This window comes from Lipomyces arxii (genome assembly GCF_038497795.1).
Source record: "Lipomyces arxii strain Phaff 12-163 unplaced genomic scaffold V1512scaffold_5, whole genome shotgun sequence".
NCBI lineage: Eukaryota > Fungi > Ascomycota > Lipomycetes > Lipomycetales > Lipomycetaceae > Lipomyces > Lipomyces arxii.
This window is the reverse complement of record NW_027117704.1, coordinates 746,169-773,369: the sequence shown is the minus strand read 5'-3', so window position 1 is coordinate 773,369 and position 27,201 is coordinate 746,169. Positions and strand designations below refer to the sequence as shown.

The 27,201-nt window shown below is 46.6% G+C and overlaps 10 protein-coding genes across 10 annotated transcripts; 5 read left to right on the top strand and 5 right to left on the bottom strand.

Annotated features, from left to right (window-relative positions):
• Window positions 1-797: 797 nt before the first annotated feature.
• Window positions 798-3,224, top strand: V1512DRAFT_237387 (muts domain V-domain-containing protein; the record flags this gene model as incomplete). Its single annotated transcript, XM_066914147.1, has 2 exons — window positions 798-1,485; window positions 1,528-3,224. 2 exons carry the CDS (start codon window positions 798-800, stop codon window positions 3,222-3,224), a joined length of 2,385 nt encoding a protein of 794 aa, XP_066772349.1.
• A 205-nt stretch (window positions 3,225-3,429) lies between these two features.
• On the top strand, window positions 3,430-4,794 carry V1512DRAFT_141529 (velvet factor). Its single transcript, XM_066913006.1, has 2 exons — window positions 3,430-3,784; window positions 3,841-4,794. The coding sequence occupies exons 1-2, from the start codon at window positions 3,635-3,637 to the stop codon at window positions 4,522-4,524; spliced, it is 834 nt and encodes a 277-aa protein (XP_066772348.1). The 5' UTR covers window positions 3,430-3,634; the 3' UTR covers window positions 4,525-4,794.
• On the bottom strand, window positions 4,381-5,652 carry V1512DRAFT_261598 (uncharacterized protein). Its single transcript, XM_066916098.1, has 3 exons — window positions 5,128-5,652; window positions 4,959-5,073; window positions 4,381-4,917 (listed from the first exon to the last, which is right to left on the bottom strand). Exons 1-3 carry the CDS (start codon window positions 5,599-5,601, stop codon window positions 4,712-4,714), a joined length of 795 nt encoding a protein of 264 aa, XP_066772347.1. The 5' UTR covers window positions 5,602-5,652; the 3' UTR covers window positions 4,381-4,711.
• A 22-nt stretch (window positions 5,653-5,674) lies between these two features.
• Window positions 5,675-8,717, top strand: V1512DRAFT_261596 (uncharacterized protein). The gene is made up of 3 exons (XM_066916097.1): window positions 5,675-5,825; window positions 5,884-6,872; window positions 6,918-8,717. Exons 2-3 carry the CDS (start codon window positions 6,111-6,113, stop codon window positions 8,679-8,681), a joined length of 2,526 nt encoding a protein of 841 aa, XP_066772346.1. The 5' UTR covers window positions 5,675-5,825; window positions 5,884-6,110; the 3' UTR covers window positions 8,682-8,717.
• Window positions 8,670-12,022, bottom strand: V1512DRAFT_261594 (acyl transferase/acyl hydrolase/lysophospholipase). Its single transcript, XM_066916096.1, has 3 exons — window positions 11,478-12,022; window positions 10,797-11,431; window positions 8,670-10,753 (listed from the first exon to the last, which is right to left on the bottom strand). The coding sequence occupies exons 1-3, from the start codon at window positions 11,910-11,912 to the stop codon at window positions 8,740-8,742; spliced, it is 3,084 nt and encodes a 1,027-aa protein (XP_066772345.1). The 5' UTR covers window positions 11,913-12,022; the 3' UTR covers window positions 8,670-8,739.
• A 1,225-nt stretch (window positions 12,023-13,247) lies between these two features.
• Window positions 13,248-15,609, top strand: V1512DRAFT_223960 (lysophospholipase catalytic domain-containing protein). Its single transcript, XM_066913774.1, has 2 exons — window positions 13,248-13,406; window positions 13,463-15,609. The coding sequence occupies exons 1-2, from the start codon at window positions 13,355-13,357 to the stop codon at window positions 15,412-15,414; spliced, it is 2,004 nt and encodes a 667-aa protein (XP_066772344.1). The 5' UTR covers window positions 13,248-13,354; the 3' UTR covers window positions 15,415-15,609.
• Window positions 15,610-15,687: 78 nt separating this feature from the next.
• Window positions 15,688-17,294, top strand: V1512DRAFT_275584 (uncharacterized protein). Its single transcript, XM_066917835.1, has one exon. It carries the CDS (start codon window positions 15,878-15,880, stop codon window positions 17,114-17,116), a length of 1,239 nt encoding a protein of 412 aa, XP_066772343.1. The 5' UTR covers window positions 15,688-15,877; the 3' UTR covers window positions 17,117-17,294.
• V1512DRAFT_290757 (uncharacterized protein) lies at window positions 17,263-20,617 on the bottom strand. Its single transcript, XM_066918227.1, has 2 exons — window positions 19,247-20,617; window positions 17,263-19,193 (listed from the first exon to the last, which is right to left on the bottom strand). The coding sequence occupies exons 1-2, from the start codon at window positions 20,267-20,269 to the stop codon at window positions 17,331-17,333; spliced, it is 2,886 nt and encodes a 961-aa protein (XP_066772342.1). The 5' UTR covers window positions 20,270-20,617; the 3' UTR covers window positions 17,263-17,330.
• Window positions 20,618-20,735: 118 nt separating this feature from the next.
• V1512DRAFT_290756 (beta-lactamase-like protein) lies at window positions 20,736-23,167 on the bottom strand. Its single transcript, XM_066918226.1, has 2 exons — window positions 22,190-23,167; window positions 20,736-22,144 (listed from the first exon to the last, which is right to left on the bottom strand). Exons 1-2 carry the CDS (start codon window positions 23,105-23,107, stop codon window positions 20,801-20,803), a joined length of 2,262 nt encoding a protein of 753 aa, XP_066772341.1. The 5' UTR covers window positions 23,108-23,167; the 3' UTR covers window positions 20,736-20,800.
• Window positions 23,168-23,468: 301 nt separating this feature from the next.
• Window positions 23,469-27,132, bottom strand: V1512DRAFT_223953 (armadillo-type protein). The gene is made up of 2 exons (XM_066913773.1): window positions 24,637-27,132; window positions 23,469-24,590 (listed from the first exon to the last, which is right to left on the bottom strand). Exons 1-2 carry the CDS (start codon window positions 27,062-27,064, stop codon window positions 23,929-23,931), a joined length of 3,090 nt encoding a protein of 1,029 aa, XP_066772340.1. The 5' UTR covers window positions 27,065-27,132; the 3' UTR covers window positions 23,469-23,928.
• Window positions 27,133-27,201: the final 69 nt, after the last annotated feature.

Sequence of the window (27,201 nt, the reverse complement as noted above, 5' to 3'; positions counted from 1 at the left end):
ACCCAACACACACACACCCAACACACAGGCCGCCCCGGGGGGCCCGGGGGACGAGCCGGCACCCCGCCGCGGGCTGGGGGGGCCGGGGAGCGGGGCGGCGGGGCGGCGCCGGCGCGGGGGGGGGGGGGGCGGTCGCATCCTGTATCATGAGCAAAGCAGTCACTTTTTTGATTGTTTTTATTCCTAAATCTTTTGTGGAATGTTTGTATTATTTCTTTTCAATCGGTGCGCCAGCATGAACGATCAAAAAAGAGCACAGTTTGGGTATTTATAGTTAAATTGCTGGAGATTCATCAAGAAGTTTTGTTTTCTTCTGTGAAGAGACAATCAAACCGCTGCTTTGTTCTAATTTGAGCTCCCTATACTGTGTATGATTTAACCCTCCTATCATTTGATAGTGCGGTTGCAGTTCTGCATTTCATTTTAATCGTCACAACTATGATGTCACATCAACTTTGACACCAACTGAGCCGTTCGAACAGAAAAATAAATACATTGTTACCTGACGCCAATCTGGAGATAACGTAGTGCATGAACTGCACAGAAGTGAAGTTCTACATTGACCGCAACGAATGAGCATGTAAAGATTGCGTAGACAAACTGCAAAACATATCACGTGACTAACGTATGTTTGCGTATGAGTCACATGACTTTCCAAAACAACGTGTCTTCCACGTTGCTCAGGTTGTTCGAATCTTTCGCCAAATTTGATCTGCGCTGTCATTATGGCTACCAACACCATGTCTGACACTTTTACATCGATCTCGCGTCAATCAATGTCTGCGAAGACTGGATCAATGTCTCACGGCGCATCTCGAGCAACATCGCGAGCTCAATCGCGTGCACAGTCGCGCGCGTCGTATCATAGCGCACGTGTGATCTGCGCGATTACAGAATCGCGCGGGGTGGCTGCTACGGTTGGTTTGTGTTTTGTCAGTGTCGATACAGGTGAATGTGTACTATGCGAGATTGCCGATTCTCAGACGTATGTGCGAACGATCCACAAGCTTGGCGTGTATGATCCTTCGGAGATTTTGCTGCCGCAGACATGCATATCTCCACCTTCCAAACTGTGTTCGATTATATACGAAAACATCGCAGGTGCAAAAATTACAGGCGCGAATCGTCGTGCATTTAATGAAGCTGAAGGGTTAGAGTACATTGCTCAACTGACTATTCCTAGAGACGCGGAATCGATTCGAATTTTGATATCCGCAAAGTTCTACGCTGTATGTGCCATGGCGGCTGCACTGAAGCACGTAGAAACGGCACTGAGCATGACTTTTGCCGCCCACTCGTTACGTATTCGATACGAAGCAAGCGAAGGCTCAATGTTAATTGACTCAAGCTCCGTTCGCAGTTTGGAGTTGATACAGAATCTGGTCTCAGCACAATCTCAACAGTCTCTTTTGGGATTTCTTAACAAAACGGCAACTCCGATGGGCTTGCGTTTATTGCGAGCTAATATCTTACAACCACTGACTGGTTTGTCAAGTTATTTACTTATAAAAGGCTGCTAAAATCTAGATGTTGATACCATTAATTTACGACTGGATGCTCTAGACGAGCTTACACAATCTGAAGAATTGTTTTTTGCTTGTCAGACGGTACTCAAGCCTTTTCAAGATGTTGACAGGCTTGTGACTGCGCTGATTACGGTGCCCACAAAGACGTCAATAAAACATTCTGAACAACGCGTGAATGATCTCATCTTGCTCAAACAATCTGTGCTATCGTTAGTGCCTGTCGCGTCTGCTTTAGTTAGCACGCGTTCGCCATTACTACGAGCTATTCGAGATTTATGTGCGCACGAAAGTATTGCAGTTAGCTTGATAAACCTGATTGATAACTACATCAACCCTGATTGTCAGTGGGCGAAGACAGCTGTTCAGCTGCGAAATCAACGATGTTTTGCGGTAAGAACCGGCGCTAACGGTTTGTTGGACGTTGCCAGACAGACATACAAGGAGATAACCGAAGACCTCATGCAGCTAGTGGAACAAATTAAGACCGAAGCTAATCTGACCGGACTTGAAACTCGGTTTGAAATTGCGAGAGGTTATTACTTACGAGTACCGCAGAGTGATGACTTGCAATTATCAGGCGTATTCATCAACCAGGTGGCGCGAAGAAAGTTTATTGAGTTTTCGACCATGGAAATGCTTAAACTTAACGCTAAACTTCGAGATTCGCTCGTGGAGATTATGTTAATGTCTGAGACTACGGTTGAAGAACTAATTGAACGCGTTCGCGATCATGTTCCGGCTTTATACAAGGCATGCGAAGGTCTTGCCATGTTAGACATGCTTGTGTCACTTGCGAGCGTTGCGACAGCAAGTCCTAGATCATATGTACGTCCGACGTTTGGTGACTTGCTTGCCATAAAAAATGCTCGACATGCAGTGAAAGAAGTCTCGATGGCAAAAAACAAGCGCCAATTTGTCGCGAATGATGTTTACGCACATCCGGATACGTGTAGATTTCAAATAATAACAGGAACAAACATGAGTGGTAAATCGACGTATCTCAAGCAAGTGGCCGTACTATGCATAATGGCACAATTCGGAAGTTACGTTCCGGCTGAGCAAGCCACGTTTCCAATCTACAGATCGCTGCATTCTCGAGCCTCAACAGACGACGAAAGCGACAGTGACTCATCAGCATTTGCGACGGATATGCGCGAAGCATCATTTGTCCTGCAGCATGCTTCGGCGGAGAGCCTTCTAATAATTGATGAAATGGCCCGAGGATCGTCAGTTCGAGATGGGCTGGCAATAGCGCTTGCGATATCCGAAACATTGGCCGGTACTGGCGCGACCATTTTGTTTGCAACTCACTTTCCGGAGATTTCACAAGTGCTGGGCAACAGGATTGGGGTGAGTAGTTTGCATATGCAAGTTGACAGCCAAGAAAAAAGCATGAAGATGTTATATAAAATAAGCGACGGACGGAATGTAACCAACGAGCACTACGGGTTGAAATTAGCCCGTGTGATGCCGTTTCCGATCATGATGATTGACCGTGCAGACTTTATCGCAAGGCTATTTTCCGAACAAGCTAAAATTAAGCAAGAAGCAGGAGTTGCGTGGAGAAGACGAACGTTGTTAGAACTTTTGACGAGTCTTAAGGCGGTCGAGAATTTCTGCAGGAACGGGATTGATGACAAGGTTCTCGAGCGATGGTTATGGCGGTTACAGATAGAGTTCATAACTCGCATGGCGTGATTTCCGACAACTTAATTAGCTTAACCGTATTGCTCGCTTAAGGTTGCTTAAAAAACTGTTTAAACTATATAGTTTAGCGTTTAAAAAATACAAGGGGGGAGGTCAATTCGCTTTAACATTTTTAATTTGATGATATAAGGAATGGAACGTGGCTTGCATTAGGGTTTTATTCTTATCAGAAAGCGGAACCGGTGTCAGGGTTAAGTTTTTAAATAACGGATGACTGCGGCTGTTGAAGCACAGGGCTCGCATTGGGCCCAGAATTGGGAATTTTGACTCTCAAGGCCGCAGAAGGCGCATGCACGGGAAAGCAAGAAAAAAAAAGGAAAAATTGAGATCGAACTAAACAGAGAAAAGGTTTTATATACATTTATTGAGGCCGAGGTGAAGCCAGGTTTGGTTTACACAAAATGTCCACGCTTTCACCGCCGTATGTATACTCAGAAGGTGCGTACGCTCATGCCCAGCTACAGCTCGAAATGCCAAACGAACGGTACATATACAGGTTGGAAGTTGTCCAACAGCCTATTCGTGCTAGGATGTGTGGATTTGGAGATAAGGTGAGTTTTGGTGTGACCTCCGCTTTCCAATTACTGTGGACTAACTAGTGATTAAGGATCGAAGACCAATAACGCCTCCTCCATGTATAAGACTCGATATTATCGATCGCGGAACGGGTCTGCCGGCAGATATAACCCGACTAGATGTATCATTTTACGCGTTAACAGTTGAACTTTGGTCGGTTGATATGACACAGAATCAGTCCATAGTATGTGCGCTACCGATATCATCTAATGCCAACTCTACGAATATGTTATCTGGTTCAGCTCCGGGGGTTTCGCACATGACTCCAACTTTTTCAGCACCGCCGATAAAAAATCTGATTGGAAGCGTGGTGGCGACTGCATTTAAACTGCTCGATGTTTCTGGAAAGCTCGGGATCTGGTTTATATTGCAGGATTTGTCAGTCCGGACCGAAGGCAACTTCCGACTAAAAGCGTCATTTGTTGATCTGGGTTCGCCTCTGCCGCAGTCTTTGCTCGCGATGCATGGCAACGGTCCACACGCACTTCCATTTGACCAGCCGGCTCCAGTGATGGTAGTCAATACGGGTACCGCACGCGTGCAGGCCACGACGTTCTCGGACCCGTTTAAAGTCTACATTGCTAAAAAATTCCCTGGAGTAATCGAAAGTACCGAGCTAAGTCGGTGTTTTGCTAGGCAGGGCATTAAAGTCCCTATCCGCAAGGACCAAAAAAATCACAACGATCACGATCGAAGTCAGAACATTAAAACATAGAACAAAAGTAAAACAAATGTGAAAACTCAACAGCTCTCTATATATATACGAATCGCTCCTCTATGCACAAACCCTCACCGTATCAACATCATTATGAACGCCGCTTCTATCCATTTCCCGAAAAAATATACGTAAAGACCAGCTTGGAATTTTTCCAAAAAAATTTACATCAAGACCAGCTTGGTAATTACTGCATCTCATTTTGCCCCATCCATTTATTACACCATCCACATAGAGATAGCTCTCGAGATGTTAATACAGACAAGAAAGTTGTAAACCTTTTGTTTTTCTCTATCGGCCGTTTGCATATATGACAAGAAGGAAATCCGTAGCCATATTGCTCTGTTTGGTCAATTCCTATTTCACGTAAGTGGCATGACTTGCAAATCCATCCTGAATTGTTAGTACACTACACGAATACAGCAGGTACTTACTTGGGATAGTTTCACATGTACACCGACCACGAATGAGAGTTGGCCTGCAATACGCACACACTTTTCGAGAGCGCTTACTAGGCGACATTGGAGATGCTACTCCAGCTATACAACCCTAGGTCCGGTTAGTGGTGAACATAAGATTTTTGTGACAAATATAGTGACATACTTTGCAGACAACCGCGTCACAGCGAAAACACTGTCCATGTTCAGTTCGAGAGCAGAATTCAGTCGGGTCACGGCATTTGAATGTTAGACCCTGTAAGTAGGCATGATACTTCTTAGAGTCTGATATAAGCGTGTTTGTGTACGAGCATGTAAGTCGTAGATTGCGCAGGTCATTGACGCCTATACTACTAGTTAAGAGTACTAATATTGGTGGACAAGCAATAATGTCGAGAAAAGTACTTAAACTATTTGCAGCACTATTTGTCATTCCATGATATGCTGATGAAGACGAAGACGAAGGTGGTGACGAGCTCAAAGAGCAAGGCTCCGAGGACGATGGCGATGACGACGACGACGACGACGGCGGCGACGACAACGCGGTCACGAGTACATACTCCGCTGCTTTTAAAATTTCTGCCTCTGTTCTTGGCCTGTGATAAAACGACGAGGCGCTCCGGCCATTCCGGAAGTCCATAATTAAAGTGTGTCAAGGTGTGCAAACTAAGCCTGGTCCTGTTAAACAGAGAGTAGTGCGCTGCTCCATGGTAGTCCCGAGTTTGAACTGACCGCATCGCCTGCCGAAACTTTAAATTGATCTGTGACCGTTTTGGATAGCTATCCTATTTTGGAATGACTACTCCCATTTAGGCAATTGAGCATTAATTAATTGATCGGTCATATAAAAATATAATCATTTTAGTATTTATTTGCATATTATGTTATGTGTTTTATGGCCTTGTGGTCTAACAAAATCTAGCAGAAATTTCGGCAATGAGGGTTTAGTAGAATTAGAAAATATTCAGGGGCTGGGTCAAGCTTTTATCAGAACTTAGCTGGCCCGAGCTAATCCTTCCCCCCCCCCCCCCACAAATTGACGGGTCAGTCAAATGTTGGGGCACCAAACCCACTAAAAGGTCGATCTCCGGAGTTCTGGAACTGGAGACGTTCACTCCAGCACAGTAACAGATTCGTCTTGATCTCGCCATGACTCGCAGAAATCCGCTTGATGTGGATCTGCTTAGGCAAGATGATTCTGCTATTCTTGATCACATCCGACTTGAGCCGTTGCCTCAGGCAACCACAGAGTTCGTAGGTGAATCAACTTTGGTCGAGACAGAGTCGCCAACTCGCAACTTGACTTCAGATATTACGCACATTCGAGAAAAACCTCTAACATGGCTCAGAGACTTTTCAAAGCACATTGCTGGAACGTCCTGGCGGTCGTATGATAGTTACGTCGGTCGAAGTATATACTACAGTGGTTTCACTGCTGAGATGAAGGCAAACGTATTGAACAACCAGCTATTGCAGGAACGAATTGAAAGTTTGGCTACCAGGAGTGTTGAAGAAAGTGACCTATGGGCTCAACTGAGTGTAGAAGAGCAACATGCAAGGAAAGAAAAGGTCGTACGGTGGCTCAAAGACGTTACGTCAGACCTCGCAGACCAAATGATTTGCAAGTTTGAGCACAAGCTCTTATTTCGCGTGGCGTATTATATAGTCATGCAGGTTTTGGGAAGGACGTATAATCAGGGTATTCACGTCAATGCGGATGAGATTGCAAAGCTCAAACAGGTCGCAACAACGGCTGCCAGCAAAAAGCAGTCGCTTATCTTTCTACCGTGTCATAGATCTCACATAGATTACATATCCATGCAAGCAATCTGCTTCCGTGTCGGTATTTCACTTCCTACTGTCGTTGCGGGCGATAACTTGAATTTCGCAGTGATCGGGCCAGCTTTAAATGTACGCTTGTTTATCACATGCCTGTAAAATACTAATTCAGAATAGAGACTTGGTGCAATGTGGATGCGTCGTTCGTTTGGTGACGACCAGCTATATAGTGTGGTTATACAGGCTTATATAGACTCGCTTTTGTCGGGAGGATACAATTTTGAATGCTTTATAGAAGGCGGCAGATCTCGACTGGGAAAACTGCTGCCACCAAAGTTTGGAATTCTCAAATTTATTTTTGATTCTGTATTGTCAGGTCGAACTGAGGATTGCTGGATTGTGCCGGTGTCTACACAATATGACCGGGTGATTGAGACTGAAAGTTATATTGATGAGCTGCTTGGGAAGGACAAGAAAAAAGAGAGTTTACGCGACTTCTTCAGTGCACGGGAGATTGTGTCACTCCGGATGGGTAGAATAGACGTCCGCTTTCACGATTCTTGGAGTTTACGAGGTTTCATTATGACTCAGTTAGAACGATACACGCCTTCCCCTGAACTGCGGCCCTCATTTGCCCGTGCGGCAGCCGATCCTCTTCTACGCACTCGAATATTGCGGTCGCTTGGGTACGAGGTGTTATCTGACATTAATAAGGCGTCTGTAGTGATGCCGACCGCACTGATTGGTACGGTTCTGCTTACATTACGTGGTCGTGGTGTCGGCCACTCCGAGTTGATCAGACGAGTAGAGTGGCTATGCGTCCGCATTCGCGAGCGTGGTGGCCGGGTTGCAGATTTTGGAAATTTATCGACCGCGCAAGTCGTTGACCGCGGACTTGAAGTACTTGGCAACTTGGTCGGAACGTCTGGCGATGACGGCACCTTACTGGAAAAGACGTTTTACGCTGCTGATAGATTTCAGCTCAGTTTCTATCGCAACATGACGATGCATCTGTTCGTGTCGGACGCTATAGTTGCTGTGGCTATGTATACGAAGATCAAGCAAGGCGGTGGTCCTGCAATGCAGCGTGTGTCGATCAAGTATCTGTTTGAAGAAACTCAGTGGCTGAGCAAGATATTGGCGGGCGAGTTTGTATACACCCAGCAGCCCGGCGGTATTCGTGCCAATTTTTGGGAAAGCGTGCAGACACTGCGAGATCAAGGTGTTATCAGCTTAACCGAAGACGGGTACGTTGAACTCAGTAACGAGGAACGAATCCGGGGTCGCGAGTTTTTTGATTTTTACTGTTTTTTGCTATGGCCGTTTTGCGACGGGTACTGGTTAGCGGCAACATCACTTTTTGCACTCACTCCCATGGCGGCCGACATCTTGGAAGACCAGGTCCAGGACCAGCATGAAGCCCGAGAGACGTTATGGGTCGAAGTCAAAGAGTTTCTCGAAGTCGCGCAGATGCTTGGCAAGACGGTGTACGCTCAAGGCGACCTCTCATACTTTGAAGCCGTCAACAAGGAAGTTTTACGCTCGGCCTTCAATCAGTTTGAGGCCGACGGCATTATCGTCGTGCGGCGGTCAAAGTCCGGTCGGCTACCTGCTATCATGTCGCTGTCGCCTGACTGGCTTCCGCTCCGGTTCGACGAGACCCAGTCGGCTTCGTTCTCGCGTGTTTCTGGTATCAAGCCGACAGGCAAGCTGTGGGAATACGTCGAGCGGATCTCGGTGTTTAGGCGTGAGGGCAAGAATAGACGGGATAGCGCGAGTGTGAGCAGGCGCGTCCTTGCGCTGGCGGACGACGCGGGGCGAAATTTAAAGCAGCGAAAAGTGCAGACTGTGGAAGACGCGAAGCGGCCGCAAGGCGACGCTCTGGTCACTGTCAGTCGGTCGAAGGCAACAAGGGGGGGTATTGGCGAATCAAGGTTGTAACTCATTTAATTTTAATTACGTCTTAATGAATAGCTTCACATTTTTTATAGCAGTGCTCTCACTTGTTCAACACATCGACCACATGTCCTCCCGCTTTGATAGAGCTCTCGCTGGCGGTAGACTGCATCTGCCGGCTGCGGCCAGAATCAGACTCGCCGCCCGGCGTGGTCACCGAGCTCAAGCTTCTGGCCACCCGCAGCGGCGGCGTGACCTGACCTGACCTCAACGGCTCTTCGTCGTCTGGAATGCCGGGGACCATGATCAAAGCCGACGCGGTCTCGTACTGCAGCGGCCAGTAGTTCCGGCGTTTGGCGCTCGGTCGCCGCGACAGGCTCAAGACTTTCAGCGAACCACTGTCGGCATCTAGACTCGGGGGCAAGGCCATGCTTAGTGAGTTTTGCTGGTGAGGCGACGAACCATGTGCAGAAGTCAGCGGCGTCGGCAGATCCGAATAAGTCCGCATTCGAGCCCGAGGACTGGATTGTAATGACTGAGCGTGTGCGTAAACCGTACTACTGCTCGGCACGCCGCTCGTCATCGTAGCTCCTCGCGGTCGGGTGTACCGCGTCTGCGCTGAGATGTTGAGACTGCTACCGTTCCGTCTACTCAGTCCCGGACCCGGTGTCGACGGCTGCGACCGCGTGCCGTTCTGCGCCGGATTCGACGGAGCAGGTGTGTAGTTGAAATAATTGTAATAATATCCATCATTGCCGCCGCTAGATCGCCGCTGGTGATATGGTGAGTTTGGGGGAGAAAAGCCGCTGTTGGTCCGACCAACAAAAGGCCGTTGAAGAACTCGCGGTGGATACTGCGATGACGGTGACTGGCCTGTATAAGCCGTGTCTGGCTCTTGCATGCGCTCAACGGGACTACCGATATCAAAATCCGTATCTTCAGGAAACACGCCCATCATGTATCCCTCGTCGCTACCATCTTCGCCTTCTCCGCTGTCTTCTTCGTCGCCTTCGTCTCCTTCTTCCATCTCCATCTCGCTGTCAAACCCGAAATCGTCTGGACTAACGTCATCCTGAGCTATGGATATTGAATGTGTGCCGTCAAACGGCTGAATATCGTGCAGATACTGCTCGCTGTCCGGTGTCACAATCGTGACCTGGCCGGCTGTGCGTGACGATCCCGGCCGTGCACGTAGATTGCTGCTGTGTCCGCTCAAATCAGGCATGATCAAAGACGGCGGCGCTCCTAGTGACGACGTCGATTCGTACATTTGGGCCGGTAGACTGGTAAACGAAGACACAGACACGTTGCCATCTCGGCGCTGATCATGTGAGCGCCGTCTAGTCCAGCGTAAAACGCTTTGCTGGTGCTGCTGGAAGTACGAGTACGGAAATGAAAGCTTCCGGGCGCCGACAACCATGGCGTTGAATATAGTGCGCGATCTCAATTCTATAATCGCAGCATCCAATGCGAGCTCGATTGCGCAATGATTTCTAATGATCGAAACTTTTGGCCATGTCGCTCTTCGCCCTCTTGCCTTAGCATCAAGCAGAAACTCCGGAGTCGGATTTTTGAGAATCCTTGGCAACTCAGACACATAGACCTCGGGCAAGATGGTAATGTCGCCAGAATACGTTTGTGCCAGAACAGACCGCAGCTTCGTGCACAGATTTGGCATGAATCCAAGCTCTGAAGTCATCAACAAACGGTGCATCGTTTCTGAGACAGCGAGCTGCATGGCGGTGTCTGTAAGTTTTGCAAATTTGGCAAACAGGTTCGTAACCAGTCCAGTCGCTATCTGGTGTTTGGCGCCAGCACTGTACGCACTCGATACCAATGACGCAGCCGAGTTTGCAAGAGTATTAGTCGCACCCGTGATGTCAGGTGTAATGATTGACTGTTTAAGAAATGGAATCACATGAGGGTTTACTTGCGAGACAATAAAGTGGTTCACGTTGAACATTTCGTTCAAGCGCGTCATTGGCAAATCGTTGTCAACAGAGCCGTCGATCCAACGCTGACTGGACGGATTCCATGGCACAGGTTCATGGGTGCGCGGATCTTTTGCTAATAACGTATGCGAAGAGAATATAAGAGGAACGGAGCATGACGCGCATCTGTCCTTGTCAGTTTAGTTAAGTGGAGCGTTCATTGACTTACACCGCCGACCAGATATATACATTCGGAGCGGTTAAATAGTTTAATAGTCGTGGGGGCTCGTATACACTGGCACTAGATACCGGAATGTTGAGAACTCGTCGTGTTCTATTGTATGCTTCCTGGAATGTGATGTCACCCAAAACTTCTCTCATGGAAGCAACCAGGTACGAGATGTCGGTCCAAGCTCCATGCTTTAAAAATCTAGCAATCCGTGTCCAGATCGATTCCTCGTTATTTGTTTCTTCAAAAACGTCGAGATTGAAATAGGTAAAGCTATCGAGCAGCTCGGGCAGTTCCGAATCAGTACGGGTACAGAGTGCGGATGCGACGATAGCTCCTGCTGACGAACCCGAGATTATCTTTGGGAGCAAACTGCACTCGAGTAGAGCCTGTACTACTCCAGAGTGAAGCATACCCATTGTGCCACCGCCAGAGAGTAGTAAAGCAGTACGGCCAAATGCATGTCTTGTTCTCAAAAGTTCGTCTAGTTTCGTATGGTCGTCTAAATATGTAACTTCATCGCCAGAGTTTGCAGCCGGAATCTTGCAATGCAGAATAATTTTCAAAGATTCTTCACACTCTCCGATGTAGTCGTCAATCAAATATTTAGTTCCGATATTTGAGTGCAGATATAGCTTTTAGTAGGTTAGCAAAAGTTGGTTTGCATAGTAAAGTGCATACTTTTGTGTTTCCGATGTTTCCTGGATTGCGAGTAAGAGTTGTTCTTAACATGAATAGTAACTTCAGATAATCTTCTGATTCACGAACAGTACGCATTTCTGCGACTCTTTCCGAAATAGACTTATAGTCGTACTCTTCCGATACAGGGTTTGATTTCCAACTATCATAGCCATAGAGGAAATCCAGCTCCTGTGACGCGCGGGCCCATTCTTCGTATGAGGATGCGTGACGCTGTAATACCCTGGCAACTTCGAGCCGCTTATTGTGTAGTTCATGTTCGGGTCTGTCAGATACCTTCTTGTAGAATTTTCCGGCTGCTCTGGCTAGATTAGAAGTTACAGAACTAAGAAACGCACGACGGCTATTATTGACATCTTCTGAGATATGCAAATCAGGATCTACATGATCGACGACAGAAGAGAAGAAAGTTGACATTGTATAGCTTAAATGCTATTATTTCACAATACGAAACTATTTGACCATCATCAGCCACTTAACCCTGAAAGATGAATGATGAAGTCGAAGCAGCATGTGAATCTCATATTGCGGGGCGGGCGTTGCGTGCTTGTGTATATTACAAACTGTGCGTATATATGAGTACACTGGTCATGGTCAATTCACAGCCTCACATTAAGCGGCTTTAGTTTCTTCCGTCCCTTCACTTCATCTGTCCACCAGTTCTTCTATAATGCGCAACGTAACTTTTAATTTGATTTTAGATTGTGAGTGTGAAAGACCAATGTGAAATTGTTTGTTATTTACTGCAGGTAACCTATTTTAATTGCTGTATTAACTCATAGATATGCAGTTCATTCTAATATAACATGGAGAATAATCACGAGTCAAAAAAAGACCGAATGAGATTGAATTCGAACTGAACATTGGGCATCGTACTCGTTCACGACTTGGATTAGTTCAGTATTTAATGCAACGTTTTCATAGAAATGGTGTTGGTGATAAAGTTTGGATCCAGTTCCTGCAGCAGCCCTTACTAGTATATGATCCAGGCAGTTGGCGTATATTAAAAAGGTTTCTTATTCATTAATCAAATTCATTAATCAAATTCATTTTACAAAGATCTAAGCATTTATATGGTGTAGTAATACTACTAGTCTCTTGTATTTAAGCTCTCTAGTATCCCGTTTAGGAAGTTCAACTTGATGCTCGGGATTCGGCATTAAAAAGTTTGCTGTCGATTAAGCTGTCGATTACGTAAGTGTTGGTCTATTTTAGAGGTGCTCACTTCAAGCCCTAGTGAAACCAAGTCGAAGCATAGAAGCCACAGTCAATTCCCGCAAATGCCGATCTTCTGAATTAGTTAGTCGGAACAGACTCTTTAAACTGTTGTTATTACTGGCGCAGTCTAAAGAGTGTGACGTCAGTGAACCCCTATACACGTTCTACGTTCTTGGCGTTTCTCCGAGATCCGAGCTTAAAGCGGAATTTGGTTCAGTTCGGCAGGCACCATTTTTAAAGTGCTGATCAAACATACCGCCCCCGTCCCCCATACAGAAAACGGTATTGCACAATTCACATCTATACTCCTTGTACGATCATCTTCATCAGTTAAAAGGGGGTCAAAGTAGATTTGGTAATACTTTTGAGTTTTGTCGTGTGATTGTTTGCGCGGAAAATAGTGTCACCAATTTCGTACGCGTTTTTCAAATTCTCCGAGAAGCGTGAAGTAGTCGTGATGACGTGGAAAACTGTAAAAACATAAAATTGTATAATAATAAATATTGCTGACGGAGGCTTTGCGCTCAGAGACCAACTTCGGCAAAACTGCATTCGCAAACGTCTACTTCGATTTGTTTTCTCTTTTTCGGTCTTTTCTTTAATTCTTGAGATTATGAAAACATAGTAAACATCGTATTAAAATGCATATACAGTCGATATTTAGGTTAGTCGTCGCAGTCTGCGGTACGCTCGGTAAGGAAGATATGTTGTAACAAAAACCGTCAATTGCTGACTTTTTGCTTTCTTAGCACTTGCAAGTCCGGAATATACAGACGAACTTGATTTTGATTTTAATGATCTCACAGTCAGATCAAATCAGCTTGAAGCCAGATCAGTCGAAATTGAGCAGCTCAAGCCGTTTTATCATGAATACATCAAAAGATCATCCCCTACTGGTACATACACCCCAGGCCAAGTTGCATGTCCTCGTGTCCACTCATTGGTCCGAAATGCCAGTAGTGGGCTGTCGTTTCACGAACGAAGCTATATTGAAGGTAGACAAGCGGAGACCAGTCCATACCTGATCACATATCTGGACAGGCTCAACTTGACAGATTTCAATGCTACAGAATTTCTGGCAGATACCAACATTACCATTAGTATTGCCTACTCTGGTGGTGGCTATCGTGCCATGCTTTCCGGTGCTGGTTCCTTGTCGGCATTTGATGACCGGACGCCAAACGCTACAGATCCGGGGCATGTAGGTGGTCTGCTGCAGTCAGCTACGTACATTACTGGTCTTTCTGGAGGCAGCTGGCTGGTTTCATCGCTTGCGGTCAACAACAACCCTACTATTGGGGAATTGGTTGCATCTGACAACGTTTGGGATTTGAGCGACTCTATTTTCAATCCGGGTGGATGGGCTGTCTGGGCAACAGCAAGCTATTATGATGATATGGTGCATGACGTTGACGGCAAGAAGGATGCAGGATTTAACGTGTCACTTACTGATTACTGGGGTCGTGGTCTCTCAAACCAGCTGTTTAATTACAGTGACGGAGGTCCAGCGGTGACTTTCAGTGACATCAGAAACCTGTCTTCGTACAAGGCGTTCGACTTGCCATACCCGATCATTGTGACCGACGGCAGACCATATAACACCGACGTTGTGTCGCTCAACTCAACCGTATATGAGATTTCACCATTTGAGCTCGGAAGTTGGGATCCTAGTTTGTATGCGTTTGCAGATTTGCGATATATCGGTACGAATATGACGAATGGTGTGCCCAACAACTCAACTTGCATTGAGGGATTTGACAATGCAGGATTCATGATGGGAACGTCCGCGACATTGTTCAACCAATTCTTGCTGCAAATAAACTCGACCGGTATTGAGGGTGTGCTTTATGACGCGGTTAGAGATATTTTAACTGATATTTCCAATGACGAGAACGACATCGCTCCGTACGCGCCCAATCCTTTTTATGGTGTGAATCCTGAAATCAGTTACATGGCCAACGAGACAATCTTGACGCTTGTTGACGGCGGGGAGGATTTCCAAAACATCCCGCTCGCGCCGTTGATTCAGCCTATTCGTCATGTCGATGTCATCTTTGCGATGGATAACTCGGCCGATACCAACTTTTCATGGCCAAGCGGATGGTCCATGACTGCTACATACGACCGGCAGTTCTCATCTCAAGGTAATGGAACCGTATTTCCCGCAGTGCCCGATCAAAACACTTTTGTTGGCTTGAATTTGACTGCGAGACCAACATGGTTCGGGTGTGACGCGTCAAACATTACGGGTAAGAACGGTGGTACAGACAGTCCGCTGATTGTGTACATGGCCAACCGCCCAATCAGTTATTTTTCAAACACGTCTACATTCAAGATGTCTTATGAAACCGACGAAGTGGAGGGGATGATTACAAACGGCTACAATATCGCGACACAAGGCAACGGAACATTAGACGATGAATGGTCCAAGTGCATCGGATGTGCAATTATCCACAGAGAGGTTGAGCGTCGGAACCAAACACCCACTGCAGAGTGCCAGGCTTGTCTAACTAAATACTGCTGGGATGGGACGGTTCTAGACCAGAATGCCAGTGCGAGTACACAAGATCCTGACATTTCTGTCGATAATGGTAGTGACAGTAACGGATCTTCAAACTTTGCTTACTCGACAGTACACTCAGGAGGTTCGTCATGGTGGACTGTACTTCTGATTTGCGTTGTTGCTGCCGTGATGGTTTAGGGTTGGGATTGCTTAGAGTTTTATGGATTGAGTTTTGTGGTGCATCCTGGTAGTTAACGGCTAGTGTAACCTAACCATGACACTGTGCACGATGAACAGTTTCACCATTTTTTTATTTGAATTTAAGTAAAAATGTTATGAGAATATAAATAAAATAAAATATAGTTAGATAATGATATATAAATATATAAATAAAAATTGACTAGAATTGCTTCTACAGAGCGCGCAACTAATACGGGAACTAAGTTTCGTCCGTCTTTACCGATAACATCACACTTACATAAAAAAATACACCTTCAAAATAGTTCAAACTTCACGGGATTTCAATCATTTTTATTACTCAATTAAGAGACAAATTGAAAAAAAGAAGAGGGAATGAACTAACATTCAATTATTAAGCATCGCCACTATTATTATATAAGCAACATCGCAACTCGGCTTTCAATCAACGAACTGTTCGCTCATGAACAAGTTCTCCTCTCAAACTGCATCCTTTCTTAAAACTCCGACACAAATTCTTTTAAACTCAGGTTCTTTATCATCATTCACATCTCAAGCAAATATGTCTCTTCCTACTTCAATGCGACGTACCTCCGCTGCGCCTCCTCCTAGTGAATCTTTAATTCAGGAGACAGTCAGCGTCAACAATACAAGTGACATCCCAATGAGTGATCTACTGAGATCACCAACAGACGGTAAACCCGTCTTCCCGATGGCTATGCCGACTCCGGTGTCGGAGGCTTCGTCTTTTGCGGCATATTACACCGGTACAGTGTCAACAGTGTCGGGACAGAAAATCATTGGCTTATCGGTGTCGTTCGTCGCCAGTATCGTCGTGTTCACATATGTTCAGCACGAAGCAAAGATTTCGCCAATACCGCTTTCACTCAGCGTATGTGCGTTCTGTGCTCTGGCCTTGCGGTTTATTATTCCGCCCAGATTCTTGATGTTGTCTCACAATTCCTCGTCCGCTGCCGTCGGCCGTCTACAAGTCACTGCTGTGTTTTCCGATAAGCAACGAACGTACCGCGCAGTTGTTCTTGGTCTGGCCCAGGTCGTTCTCGTCGCAATGTTTGCTTATTCAGCTGGTCGTCAGACCATGACGTCGATGCACATGAACTACTTCTCGGTCCTGCCTCCGCTTGACTTTGTGCTCCAGAAATTCCTGCTGCGTATTCCAATCAAGACCACTCGCCGGACAATTGCGAGCGCGGTGTTGAACTTTGCGCCTCAGGTCCTCGCGCTGCTGGCATGGGACTGGGTCGTTGGCCTCGAAGCAATCCCAATCGCGGTCTGCCAGATTGTATGGATCTTTGTCATTTACCTTGAGCAAGCTTCGACTGAGGCTTCGGCGTGGCTGGCTCTCATTTACGTTTCGTTCCTTGTCTCTGTTGGTCTGTTGATTCCTCTCACAATCGGGGATTGGATTTACAAGTTCTATTATCCGATCGAGGATGCCGGAAGTCTTATTGCGACCACTATTGAGGATCTAGGGGCTACGGTCGCATGCTCCATCGCAATCGGTACTTTCTTTTTGACGTCAGGATACATGGTCAAGTGGTGCTCGTCTGCACACATCGTTGTCCTGGTCTCGACCGCGTCGCTGATCCTCATCAGTTTGTCGGATGCGGTGCTGACACTCGGCATGAAATTCGCTGCCTTCAGTTTGACAGCCATGGCGTGGGCAGTGTATGTTAAATAAAATGATAAGGATGCGTGACGATTAATTTCTCTGTACTTATTCTTTTCATTGTTTTTGGATAACATTTGCAATTAGCATTAATACGCATGACGAAATGATTTTTTTAATAGGATGAGTGAATGCGTTGGTGTAATGTATCTTTAGGATAGTAGTTATATACATTTGTATTTACATCGTACATATCATTAGCATAGTGATTATATACATTATGTTCTCATGTCTCAATCTTCCCGCCAGGTTTCTTGTCGCTCTTCTGCCTCTTCGCGGTCTTCCCAGTTTTGGCATTCATCTTGTTATCTATCATTTGCCGTTTGACATTCGCCTTGTTGTCCTGCTTCTGTTGCTCGACCCAAGTCTTCGGTTCGTCATCATCCACATCGTCCGCGTCTTCGGCAAATAGTGTTCCGTACACGACGTTCAGCACTTCCGTCCACGACGTCTGCACATTCATGTCCTTGAGCTTCATAGTCATCCCGTCATACCCCATCGCCAGCCGCAAGTTGCGATTCCACTGCTCGGCTTGGTCGCTATCGAAACCGGCCGGCGTGCTCTTGAGAAACCTACTGCTGTTGTCCGTCGGCATCCGCCTCAAGCCCCACAACCTATCGCTCGCGGTCCGCGTGCCGGTCTTCGGACTGACGGGGTATCGCTGCGAGAAGTGTGTCAACAGCACGTTACGCGCGTTCATGTGTTGCGCGACAGCGAGCGCCTCAGTCATGGTCGTGTGGCGCTTCTTGAACGCTTCGGTCGCAAGATTGTCGTCCATGGTCGCTTCGTGCACCAACAGCGTCGAGTTGCGGCCAATGTTGACAAACTCCGAGTTTGGCCGCGTGTCGCCAGAGTACGACAGTTTGAACCCGTTGTTGAACGTGACCGCGATCGAGTACGCGTTTGGACAGTGCACCGCGCGCACGGTCTGGATACCGGCAATGTCAAGCTGCTTGTTGAGTCTGTTCAGCGTGCCGACGTACTGCGTGTTGTATCGAAGCATGTTTTCATCCTGTGCCAAAAAGAACCGCGCGTCAATAAACTCAACATCGTCCAGCAGCCCAGGAATAAGATCGCTCCATTCCTCAAGCCAGGATTGAGCTTGTGGCGGGCAAATCACAAAAAGCTTGCGGTCGTCTTTCGGCTCGTAGATGTTAGGATTCAACAGGCTCTGCATCCGAGCCTTGTTGAACGCCTCTGTTCGTGCATGAATAAACGAAACTAACCCAAGATGATGGTCCGCATGCATATGACTGATAAACACCATCTTCACATGCTTCAACCGAAACTCGACACCACTTGGTCCGGGTCCGTACATTCGAGCAAGATTGTGATACGTGGACTCGCCGCAGTCAAGCAAAATTGACCGGATTTCGTTGGTCTTGTAACTCGACTGTAGCTTGGCCATTGTACTGACTCGGGTCTTCGGAGCATGCGGTCGTTCAGCCGCGTAGAACGGTAACCGCACAATCGTGCCAATCACATTCCGCATCACTGCCGGTGAAGCACTCCCCGTCCCGACCGTCACGACAGACACATGGTCATATTCACTTCTATCATTCTCGGTAATGTCCACCTTGGACTCAAACGACTCACCATCGTCGTCGTCTTCAGCACTCGAGACGCTAAAATCGCTCGCAGCTGCGTCCGTCAAGCCGTACCTTCTAAGCTTGTGCTTTCGTCGTGCTTCGTACATCACATGGTTCTTATGCGCTTTGGCGATCTTATTTGACAACGACGGTGCCCGCTCAAGCAGGTCCGCCAATAACTCGGTCTGAATGTCGGCAAGCGCCTGGTGTCGTGTTAATGCATTCTCAGCCACTCGGGCCGAGGTCGACTCCAATAATGCGCCTCTGATCCGATATGCAATCTCAGTCACACACGGCACGACCTTCAGTTCTGCTGGCTGCACTGGAACAGTGTCGTCAACGTTGTGAGGGATGTACTCGGTTGGGATGGCTTTGGCAGCTGGCGCGGTGTACAGTTCTTTGAAATTTTTGGGAGCAATTAGTCGTAATGCTACATTTAACTGTGCAATCTTCTTGAAAGTAAGTGAATCTGGAACATAATCTGGATGCGATAGTAAATGCTAAAGGCTGGCGTGAGATGTCTGGTCAAACAGTAGAAATGAAAAACACATACCTCACAGTCGGGTCCAAACTGTTTCATAAATTCAATGTATTCTGGACTGAACGGGTCGACTTGTTGGCCTAGATGGTGTATGATAATGCCAACCACAGGCTTCGAATCTCCTTCGTTTGACTCAAACGAACGAGGATTTGATCGCACTCCTTGGTTAAATTGCTCTTCTGTTGGCGTCTGCGCAAACCAGTTCACGTTCTTGGTGTCCTCGAAGTGTCGTACTGTTGGAATATCCAGAAAGATAATCCTGTGCGACTTAATGTCTTCGGTCAGGATCATCTCGCGGGTCACAACCCTGCCGTCCGGGAACACATACGGCTCTCCAAGCACGAGTTTGGCTCTCGACCGGTCGTGCGGGATCCCGAGCTGGTCTGCTTTGTTGTTGTCGAACTTGCCCCTAAAGTCGCGCGGTTGAATAATGTACGACATTGACGGTCTGTCAGCCCGCATGTCTGGCGGCTTGATCTGCACGTCTGGCGAAAACCTTGCTGTCGCGTATGCAATTTCGTCGAATTCGGGCGAAGGTTGGATGTTGGGAAACATTCTTGTCATGGCGCCGCGGACCTGCTCGTTGGACCGGTTCATCTGATCGAACCCGGGCGTGCCCGCGGCCAAAGTGCCGTCGTCCCCGAGTTCAACTGGAACTACAGTTAAGACATCGTCGACAATGTCTTCGACCGCATACCTGATTTGCAGATCAAACTGTGCTCTTGATACGGCATGTCTTAACGACGCTATCCCCCATGCCGCATTGCGGTCACCAAAAACGTCAAGTTTGGTCGTACCTTGGTCCGCTAAAGTGAGCAGCATCCCACCTAGTCCACTCATATATGTACTCCAGTCATTTGTTCCAGTCAAGAAGATGCGTCCAATCCGTGCCATTTTGTGACCTTGTGATATCATAGACCGTTGCATTCCCTCCCCAATCCGCCCAAACAAATACCTCCGTCCCTCAAACTCACATTGAAACAAAACCGAAGGCGAGTCACTCGTCTGGTGCGACACGACCCGGGCAGTGTACATGTTTGGGAGTCGCGGTAAAGACGTAAGCTCGTTATCTTTGTCACCACCGCTCTTTCCCACAGGCTCGGGATCTTTATTTATAGACTGCTTCAAACTCAAAATCGCAAACTTCCGGAAATCAGACTTGACTGCTATCCGCACCGCACTCGAGCGCAGGACGAATGCGCCAGCCCCGGTTACCGTTCGTAAACTCGTGGTTGCGACAATTGCTGCCCGACTAAGCACAGCTAGACTGCTCAACAAACAAGCTCCTAGCGTCAGTCGCCTAATTAAATCACTATGTCCTGTGCCAATTCACACCGAATGGCTTTAATCGACTCGTCGTTTTGGCGCTTAATTGAATATTGCAACTAACTACGCGATGAGCTCGAAAAATAAATTTTGAATGTTACCCGGATTAAGCCCCACAGTTTTACACACGGGTTTTGTATTCGTATTACTACATTGAGAAATTAGTACACAAGTTGGGCAATAAACATATATAGTAGAAATATTTAAACAATGCAACAGAATAATTATGTCTCGTTATTGTTACAGTATAGCGCTTTTCATAATGTCCGCCCAATGGTCTTGCAGCCCAATATCTCCAAATTGCACGACCATGCCATCGACAGCCAGAGCAGTGCGTCCAGGGAGCCACCGCATGGTGTTCCCATACAGAGCCAGAAACTCGCCGTGTTCGTCTTCGTTTGTGGCGGTGGTTATCGGATTATCGTTGTGCATGATTTCAGGTAAATGAAACACAAACGGCGGAAAAATTGGGTACCGCGGTGAGATGTGTGTGAGTAAAACTTTTTTAGCGTTCATGGCGCGAGCTACTCCTATCGCTTCAGTTATGGTACAGTGCTGTTTTTCGATTGCGCCTTTGATCAAATTGTCGTCCAATGTGGCCTCGTGTATGAGCAAATCTGAGCCCTGTCCTAGATACACAAACTCAAAATTAGGTCTGGTATCACCAGAATAGGAGAATTTGAACCCGTTTTGAATTTGAAGTGCGTAAGAAAACGAATCCAGGCAATGGACCGCGCAGACAGCTTCGATCGATGTGAGTTTCAAGGGATGAATCAGTTCAAAAAGGTTTAGCTTTTCGTGATCCGTCAGGTCTGCGCCGTGTAGTAGGCAGACCGCGTCGAAGAATTTGACCCGTGCCAGCTCCGGCATGACCTGACTCCATTCCGCAAGCCAAACTCTTATCTGCCATGGTCCGACAACGTAAAGCGATTCGTGCTCTTGTATTCTGGCCCACTCTTGAATAAAAGACAACAGGCCGGTATGATGATCGAAATGCATGTGCGAGATCATGACCAGTCTGATTTCGGACATGATCTGCTTATATTTCTTAGTTGGATACATTCGCCGCAAATTCAGTACCGTGGCTTCTCCGCAATCAAGTAAAACGGATTTTGGCAGGTCGTAGAACGACGGAAATCGAACAATTGTGCCTGCAACATTCTTGTACACAGACGGCGCACCTGAACCCGACCCCAAGATAATGCATTCGACGTCATCAAATTTCGTATGTTCACGTCCTGCTTTAATTTCTGTCAGCCCGTTTGCATGATTTTCGGCTAGAGAGATAAATTTAGGTGCCTTGAAGTGTCCGGTAAATATAGAGGTTACCGTCGGAAGCGAGTTTATCGTGTGATTGACCAGCAACGGCAGAGAAGTTTCTGACATTGCGCCAGGATTGAACGCAGTGCCGCAAATGAATGGGCTGCAATTTTTGCTCATGTGATCCGGAATTGTGTGCTGGTTCGATGCTGTGGATAAGACTGGGAAATTTGTCGGTGACATTATCTGTAGCGCGGTTCTAAGCTTAGCTGCACGTAAGTACGGAAACGCGTCAGTACAATACTTTGGGTGTGATATTAAATGCTATCATAAGTTAGACACAGATACCGCCAACAAATAGTAACATACCTGGTAGGAGTCACCAAATGACTCAATGAAAGAAGTGTACTCAATTCCGAAGGGATCCATTTCTTTTGATAATATATGCACAACCACTCCATCTTTGGTATTTGACTGTTTCCAGTCAACTGCCTTTGCATATTCTAAAAACTTTTGACTTGGTATATCCAGTAGAATGATTTGGCCCATAGGCTCAGCTTTTTCAATCACCATTTCTGGAGTAACGACATTACCATTACTAGTAACATAAAACTCGCCATTTAAAAGTTGCTTAAACCCTTTTCCGTCAGTCACTCCCAACTTGATTGCTTTGTCGCCCGCGATAGTGTCGCCAGGTGTATCAGGCTGTACGATGTAGCACAGAGAGGATTCTGGGCAGGTAGGTGCAACCAGCGAAGTTCTCATCATGCCAGAGTCTAACTCGCTATCTGGGTATTTGAATAAGTGATCTAGAATCATGTTGGTCTTGTGGCCAAGCTCTTGCTCATCCAAGTTGCTGTCAAGCTTGTATCCACCCAGAAATACCGGCGTCACGGTCATGTGTTTGATCACGACGGCTGAGTTTACACAGTTAAATCTTGCCGGAAAATTGATGCGCGATTTGGCATTTCGTTGTGTTGCCATTGCCCATTTTAGCTTTTGGTCGCCAAACACTTGTAACGGGATCCCGTCCTTCATTGATTTCGACGACTCGGCCACATAACCACATAGTTCACGCAATCCACCCATTTGTTCCAGCCATTGAGTTGTCCCAGTCAGAAAGATTTGCTCGACTCGACCAAGCTTTATAGGCTTTGTATTCATCAACGCCCTTGACGTGCCTTCTCCGACCCGGCCAAATAAAACCGTATGGTTTGCGGTTTCCAGGCTGATCAATGAAGAGCATAGATCTTCTGTTGGATGACACAATACCCTGAACTTAAGCATAATTTGTGTTTTATTTCATCATTTTCATCTTATTTGAAGTGATTTGAATGAGAAAATTCCAATACAGACTTAATAAAAGTAAAGCCGCACGCACACTCAATATTTGATGATTTCTCCACACATTACACGAAGTTCTTTTTGTTTGATCTGACTCTGCGTAGTACTTTACCTGACTTACATAGTCTTCGATTCTTCAATTCTTCTATTGAGTTGATTGCTGGAATAACAGTGACGTTAGTACCAAATTAAACATGACTAATCCATCAGTTTATTTTTATTCTACGTCATAATTTCGTAAATCAGCTGAACATGCTTATTATACATGTCAAGCTAGCCATTGACTTTATATAAACACCTTCACTAGTAAAAACGACGCGATAAATTTCTCGTATTCATGTACTGCATTATGCTTCGGGTTAGGGTAATTTAGAGTGGAAATTGCAAAACCGTAATATGTTCGTTTGTCTCCAAAAAGATTTGATTCCTACTAGACACAAGTTTGACGTGTTTAATTCGGTTGTGGAGACATAGAATCGTATAATATTGCAGCAATTTTTGAATTTCATATCAGAAATAATTATGATTGCTAAAACGGAATTCTTCAGCTCGTTAGGGCTCCATCAATGTTTAATTAATCAGAAATTGTGCTTCCAGAATTGACGGTTTTGTTGTGACCCCGTAAAATATAAGAAAAATTTACAGGTATTGGACGAACTTTTTGGATTCAACGAAATCATAGATTAACGGATTATCTTTGGCAATCACTGCGAACATTTAATACCCAAACACGAGCTACACTTCAACTAAACTATAACAAAACGTTAAATCCATACATCCAGTTCTTCACGTCTATACTGCGGCTCGTCAAGTTGCGGATAGTAAGGCACCATTGCGTCCGCGCTCTGGACGTAAGCAGAATTGTACAATCGCCAGTAAGGCACCCGCACTTTCCGTGCCGGATGGAACAATCCGCTCCAGGTGTAATTCATTACGATCCCAACACCGACACAGTTCCTGATTGCTTCGACACCCTCGACGATACGATCGATAACGTGCGGCGACGTTTCAAAAATGTTCGGCATTAGCAAGTTCAACATGTGAACCATCGTGTCCTCACACCCTAATCCGACACAACCAAGCGCGATATGCTTCACGACCGTAGCCGCAGTCTGTCGGTGAACCTGATCACGATCAATCAATGCGTCCTCTAACAGTGGAGCGACAGCGTAGACATAGTCCTTTGCCATCTCTCCAATGTACTCAAACAAGAAACTCAGCGACTTCAACACACCGTTCTGCACATTAAGTTCGGGTACACGGTATTCGTTCATTAAAGCCGGCAGCACTGTGAATGGAGCACATGTCTCGGCGACAATACCGATCGCAACAGCAGTGCAAACACGGGACTGCCGCTCCTGGACTCGTAAATTGTTCAACAGCGTCACCAGCACATCCTGAGGTCCAATAGCCTTGGCAATGTAGCCTATATCTGTAAGCAACATAGTATGAAACTGCATCAAAATACATACCAAAAGTATTGTTCGCCGCTCGACGAATCCCTTTCTTGTGTGCCTTCAGCATGTCCAGTAACTCGAAACAGATACGCATCCATTCACGAGCACTGACAAACTCCGCTCCACGATCCGCAATCCGCCCTACCAAGTCAATCGTGTTTTCTTGCACCTTTTCATGCCGGTTCCGCAGAATCGGAGTAAGACGCGGCAACAAATCGCGAATCGGAGGCTGCATCTCGTTGATTCCCACAACCGTGACTATACTTCGCAGCGCTCCGAGAATAGACCCAAGCACTTCTGGATACTCTTCACCTAAATATTCGTACAAGACAATACCAAGCTTGCCCATCAACACGTCTTCGCCACAGTTCTTCATGACCACGGCTATCCTGGTGATCAAATCAGCTGACTGTTGACGGACGGTTGCAGACTTGTTGTTCAATCGCCACAGAATTGTCGAGACAATCTGCGGTAAATATGGCTTTGTCCGCAGTCCGAGTGCGTTGACAACGGTGCCAAATCCGTTCAGAAGTACGTTGTCTTCAATAGTCTGTTCTTGGAACGCAAACAAAATGCCGTCAATCAGCCGCTCTTCTAACCGCTCGGATATATCGGTCGCACCAAGTGAGGCAATGACCTTCTCAACTGTCTCAACCCCCATCTTTCGATAAGCTTCAGACTCGTCCTTGAGCACACCAACGATCCGTTCAGTGATTTCGGCAACTCCGACCTTATTTGACAACTCAACCGTGGTATCGACAACTTGCCTGTAATTTCGCCTGTCGAGTGCCATTCTCCGAACCCAAAAGCTCTTGAAAAACGCAGGCAGAACTTCTTCACGCAGATACTGCGCCGTGACACCCTCAGTTGACGCGCACTGCTGCACTACCTTCAACACGATTTTCTTCATCTCTTCATCTGGCGAGTTAAATTCTCTCAGCAAAACAACCATGACTTCTTTTGTGTAGTAGTTGGCATACTCTGGATCCATAAGCGGAATGATGAAACCGATGCATTTCAAAAACGCAGCCAATCCTTTGCCTCTGTGCCGTCTGATACCAAGCCATAAAGGTTCCAACACGGAATCAAACGATTCAATACCATACGGTGCAGCAGCTTCGGCAAGAGCACCCAAAGCGAGCGAAGTGACTGTCCGGACTTTAGCCTGCTCATCGGTCAGACAAGGGGCAATACAATCTACCAGACCTTTCAGATGAGGCAAGACGGCGCAGCCCATGAGTACTGAGATCTGCTGGATGATTTTGACACCGGTGTGACGTGCTTGCCAGGATTTTTTTGACGAACAGACTGCCTTCAGAAACGGCAACAGAGCTGGGACACCGAGCGCTGACGCGACGACGGCGAATGCTCGTGACGTAGTGTTTCTGACGTTTTCATCTGCATGGTCAATATCTGGCCTCATTGTCGCAATCATGTGAGCAAGCCCAGCTGCTTTAGAAAGATTGACAATAATCTCACGGGCCTCTACTCTAGCGTAGTAATCCTCGTCAATCAACATTGGCTCAGCAACGACAAGAATCTTGTGTGTGTACGGCCGCACCATGTCGTCGAGCTTGTACATGATACGGTCAATGACCTTGACTAGTAAATGTCGTTCCTGGTCTTCAAGTGTACGTTCCATTAACAGAGGCAAAATCAAGTCGAATAGTGCTGGGGCACCAAACTGTCGCGCGTTATCTGTCAGCTGACGCAAAGCAGCTTTTCGCATAGGAGGAGTACCGTTTTTTACTTTCAACAGCAGCCTTAAAATCTTGCGCTGTCGTAGCTCATCCAGTCCGAGCTCAGCTTCGTCACTTCCGTCCGCTAGTTTTCCAAAATACTTCATGTCTTCTTGTTTAAAGAACTGCAACTCGCCGACACCAGGAATATTTGTAGGCAGTTGTTTTGCGAGATTGTTGTTAAGCGCCGTCGTATCTTCTAACATGACAAACCCGCCACCGCTACCGTTTGCAGCTGGAGTAGCCATGAGCTTTCTTGCTGGAGTTCGAATAGGCGCGTACCCTGCTGGCGGTTCTAGAATGACATAACCTTCCGACGGCAACAGCTGGTCGAGTTCTTCTTCTATTGTGAGTTCAGCTGAAGCTTCTGCCTTGATTCCCGAACCACCAACTGGGTGCATCGGTGTCTGCATTCCCATTGCAGCATTTCCCACGGGCGTCGCATCTACCGTCGGCGCTTGATCCCATCGTGATCTCCGCGGTGTAGCTTCGACTTCATCCCATCGAGACCGCTTCTTTGGTGCTGGGCTTTGTGATTCCTCAAGCTTTGCCTCTAACTTCAGTTCCAGATCTTCCTCGACCTTGATTGGCACTGTAGTTTCTGGTGCCGCGACATCCCACCTTCTCTTCCGAGTGTGACTTTTGAGATCTAACTCTGAAGGTTCTTGTTTAATCTGAGTCGGTGACATTGCTAAACTAGTCATTTTTTGATCTACACTCGAGAAAACGTCACCAAAAAAACAAACTGAATCGCAAATGAAATTACAAAAAGTATTTGGCCGTGAATTAAAGAGTTGAAGGCGGTGACATTTCTCTGTAATGTATGGCGTGTTTATGCCAT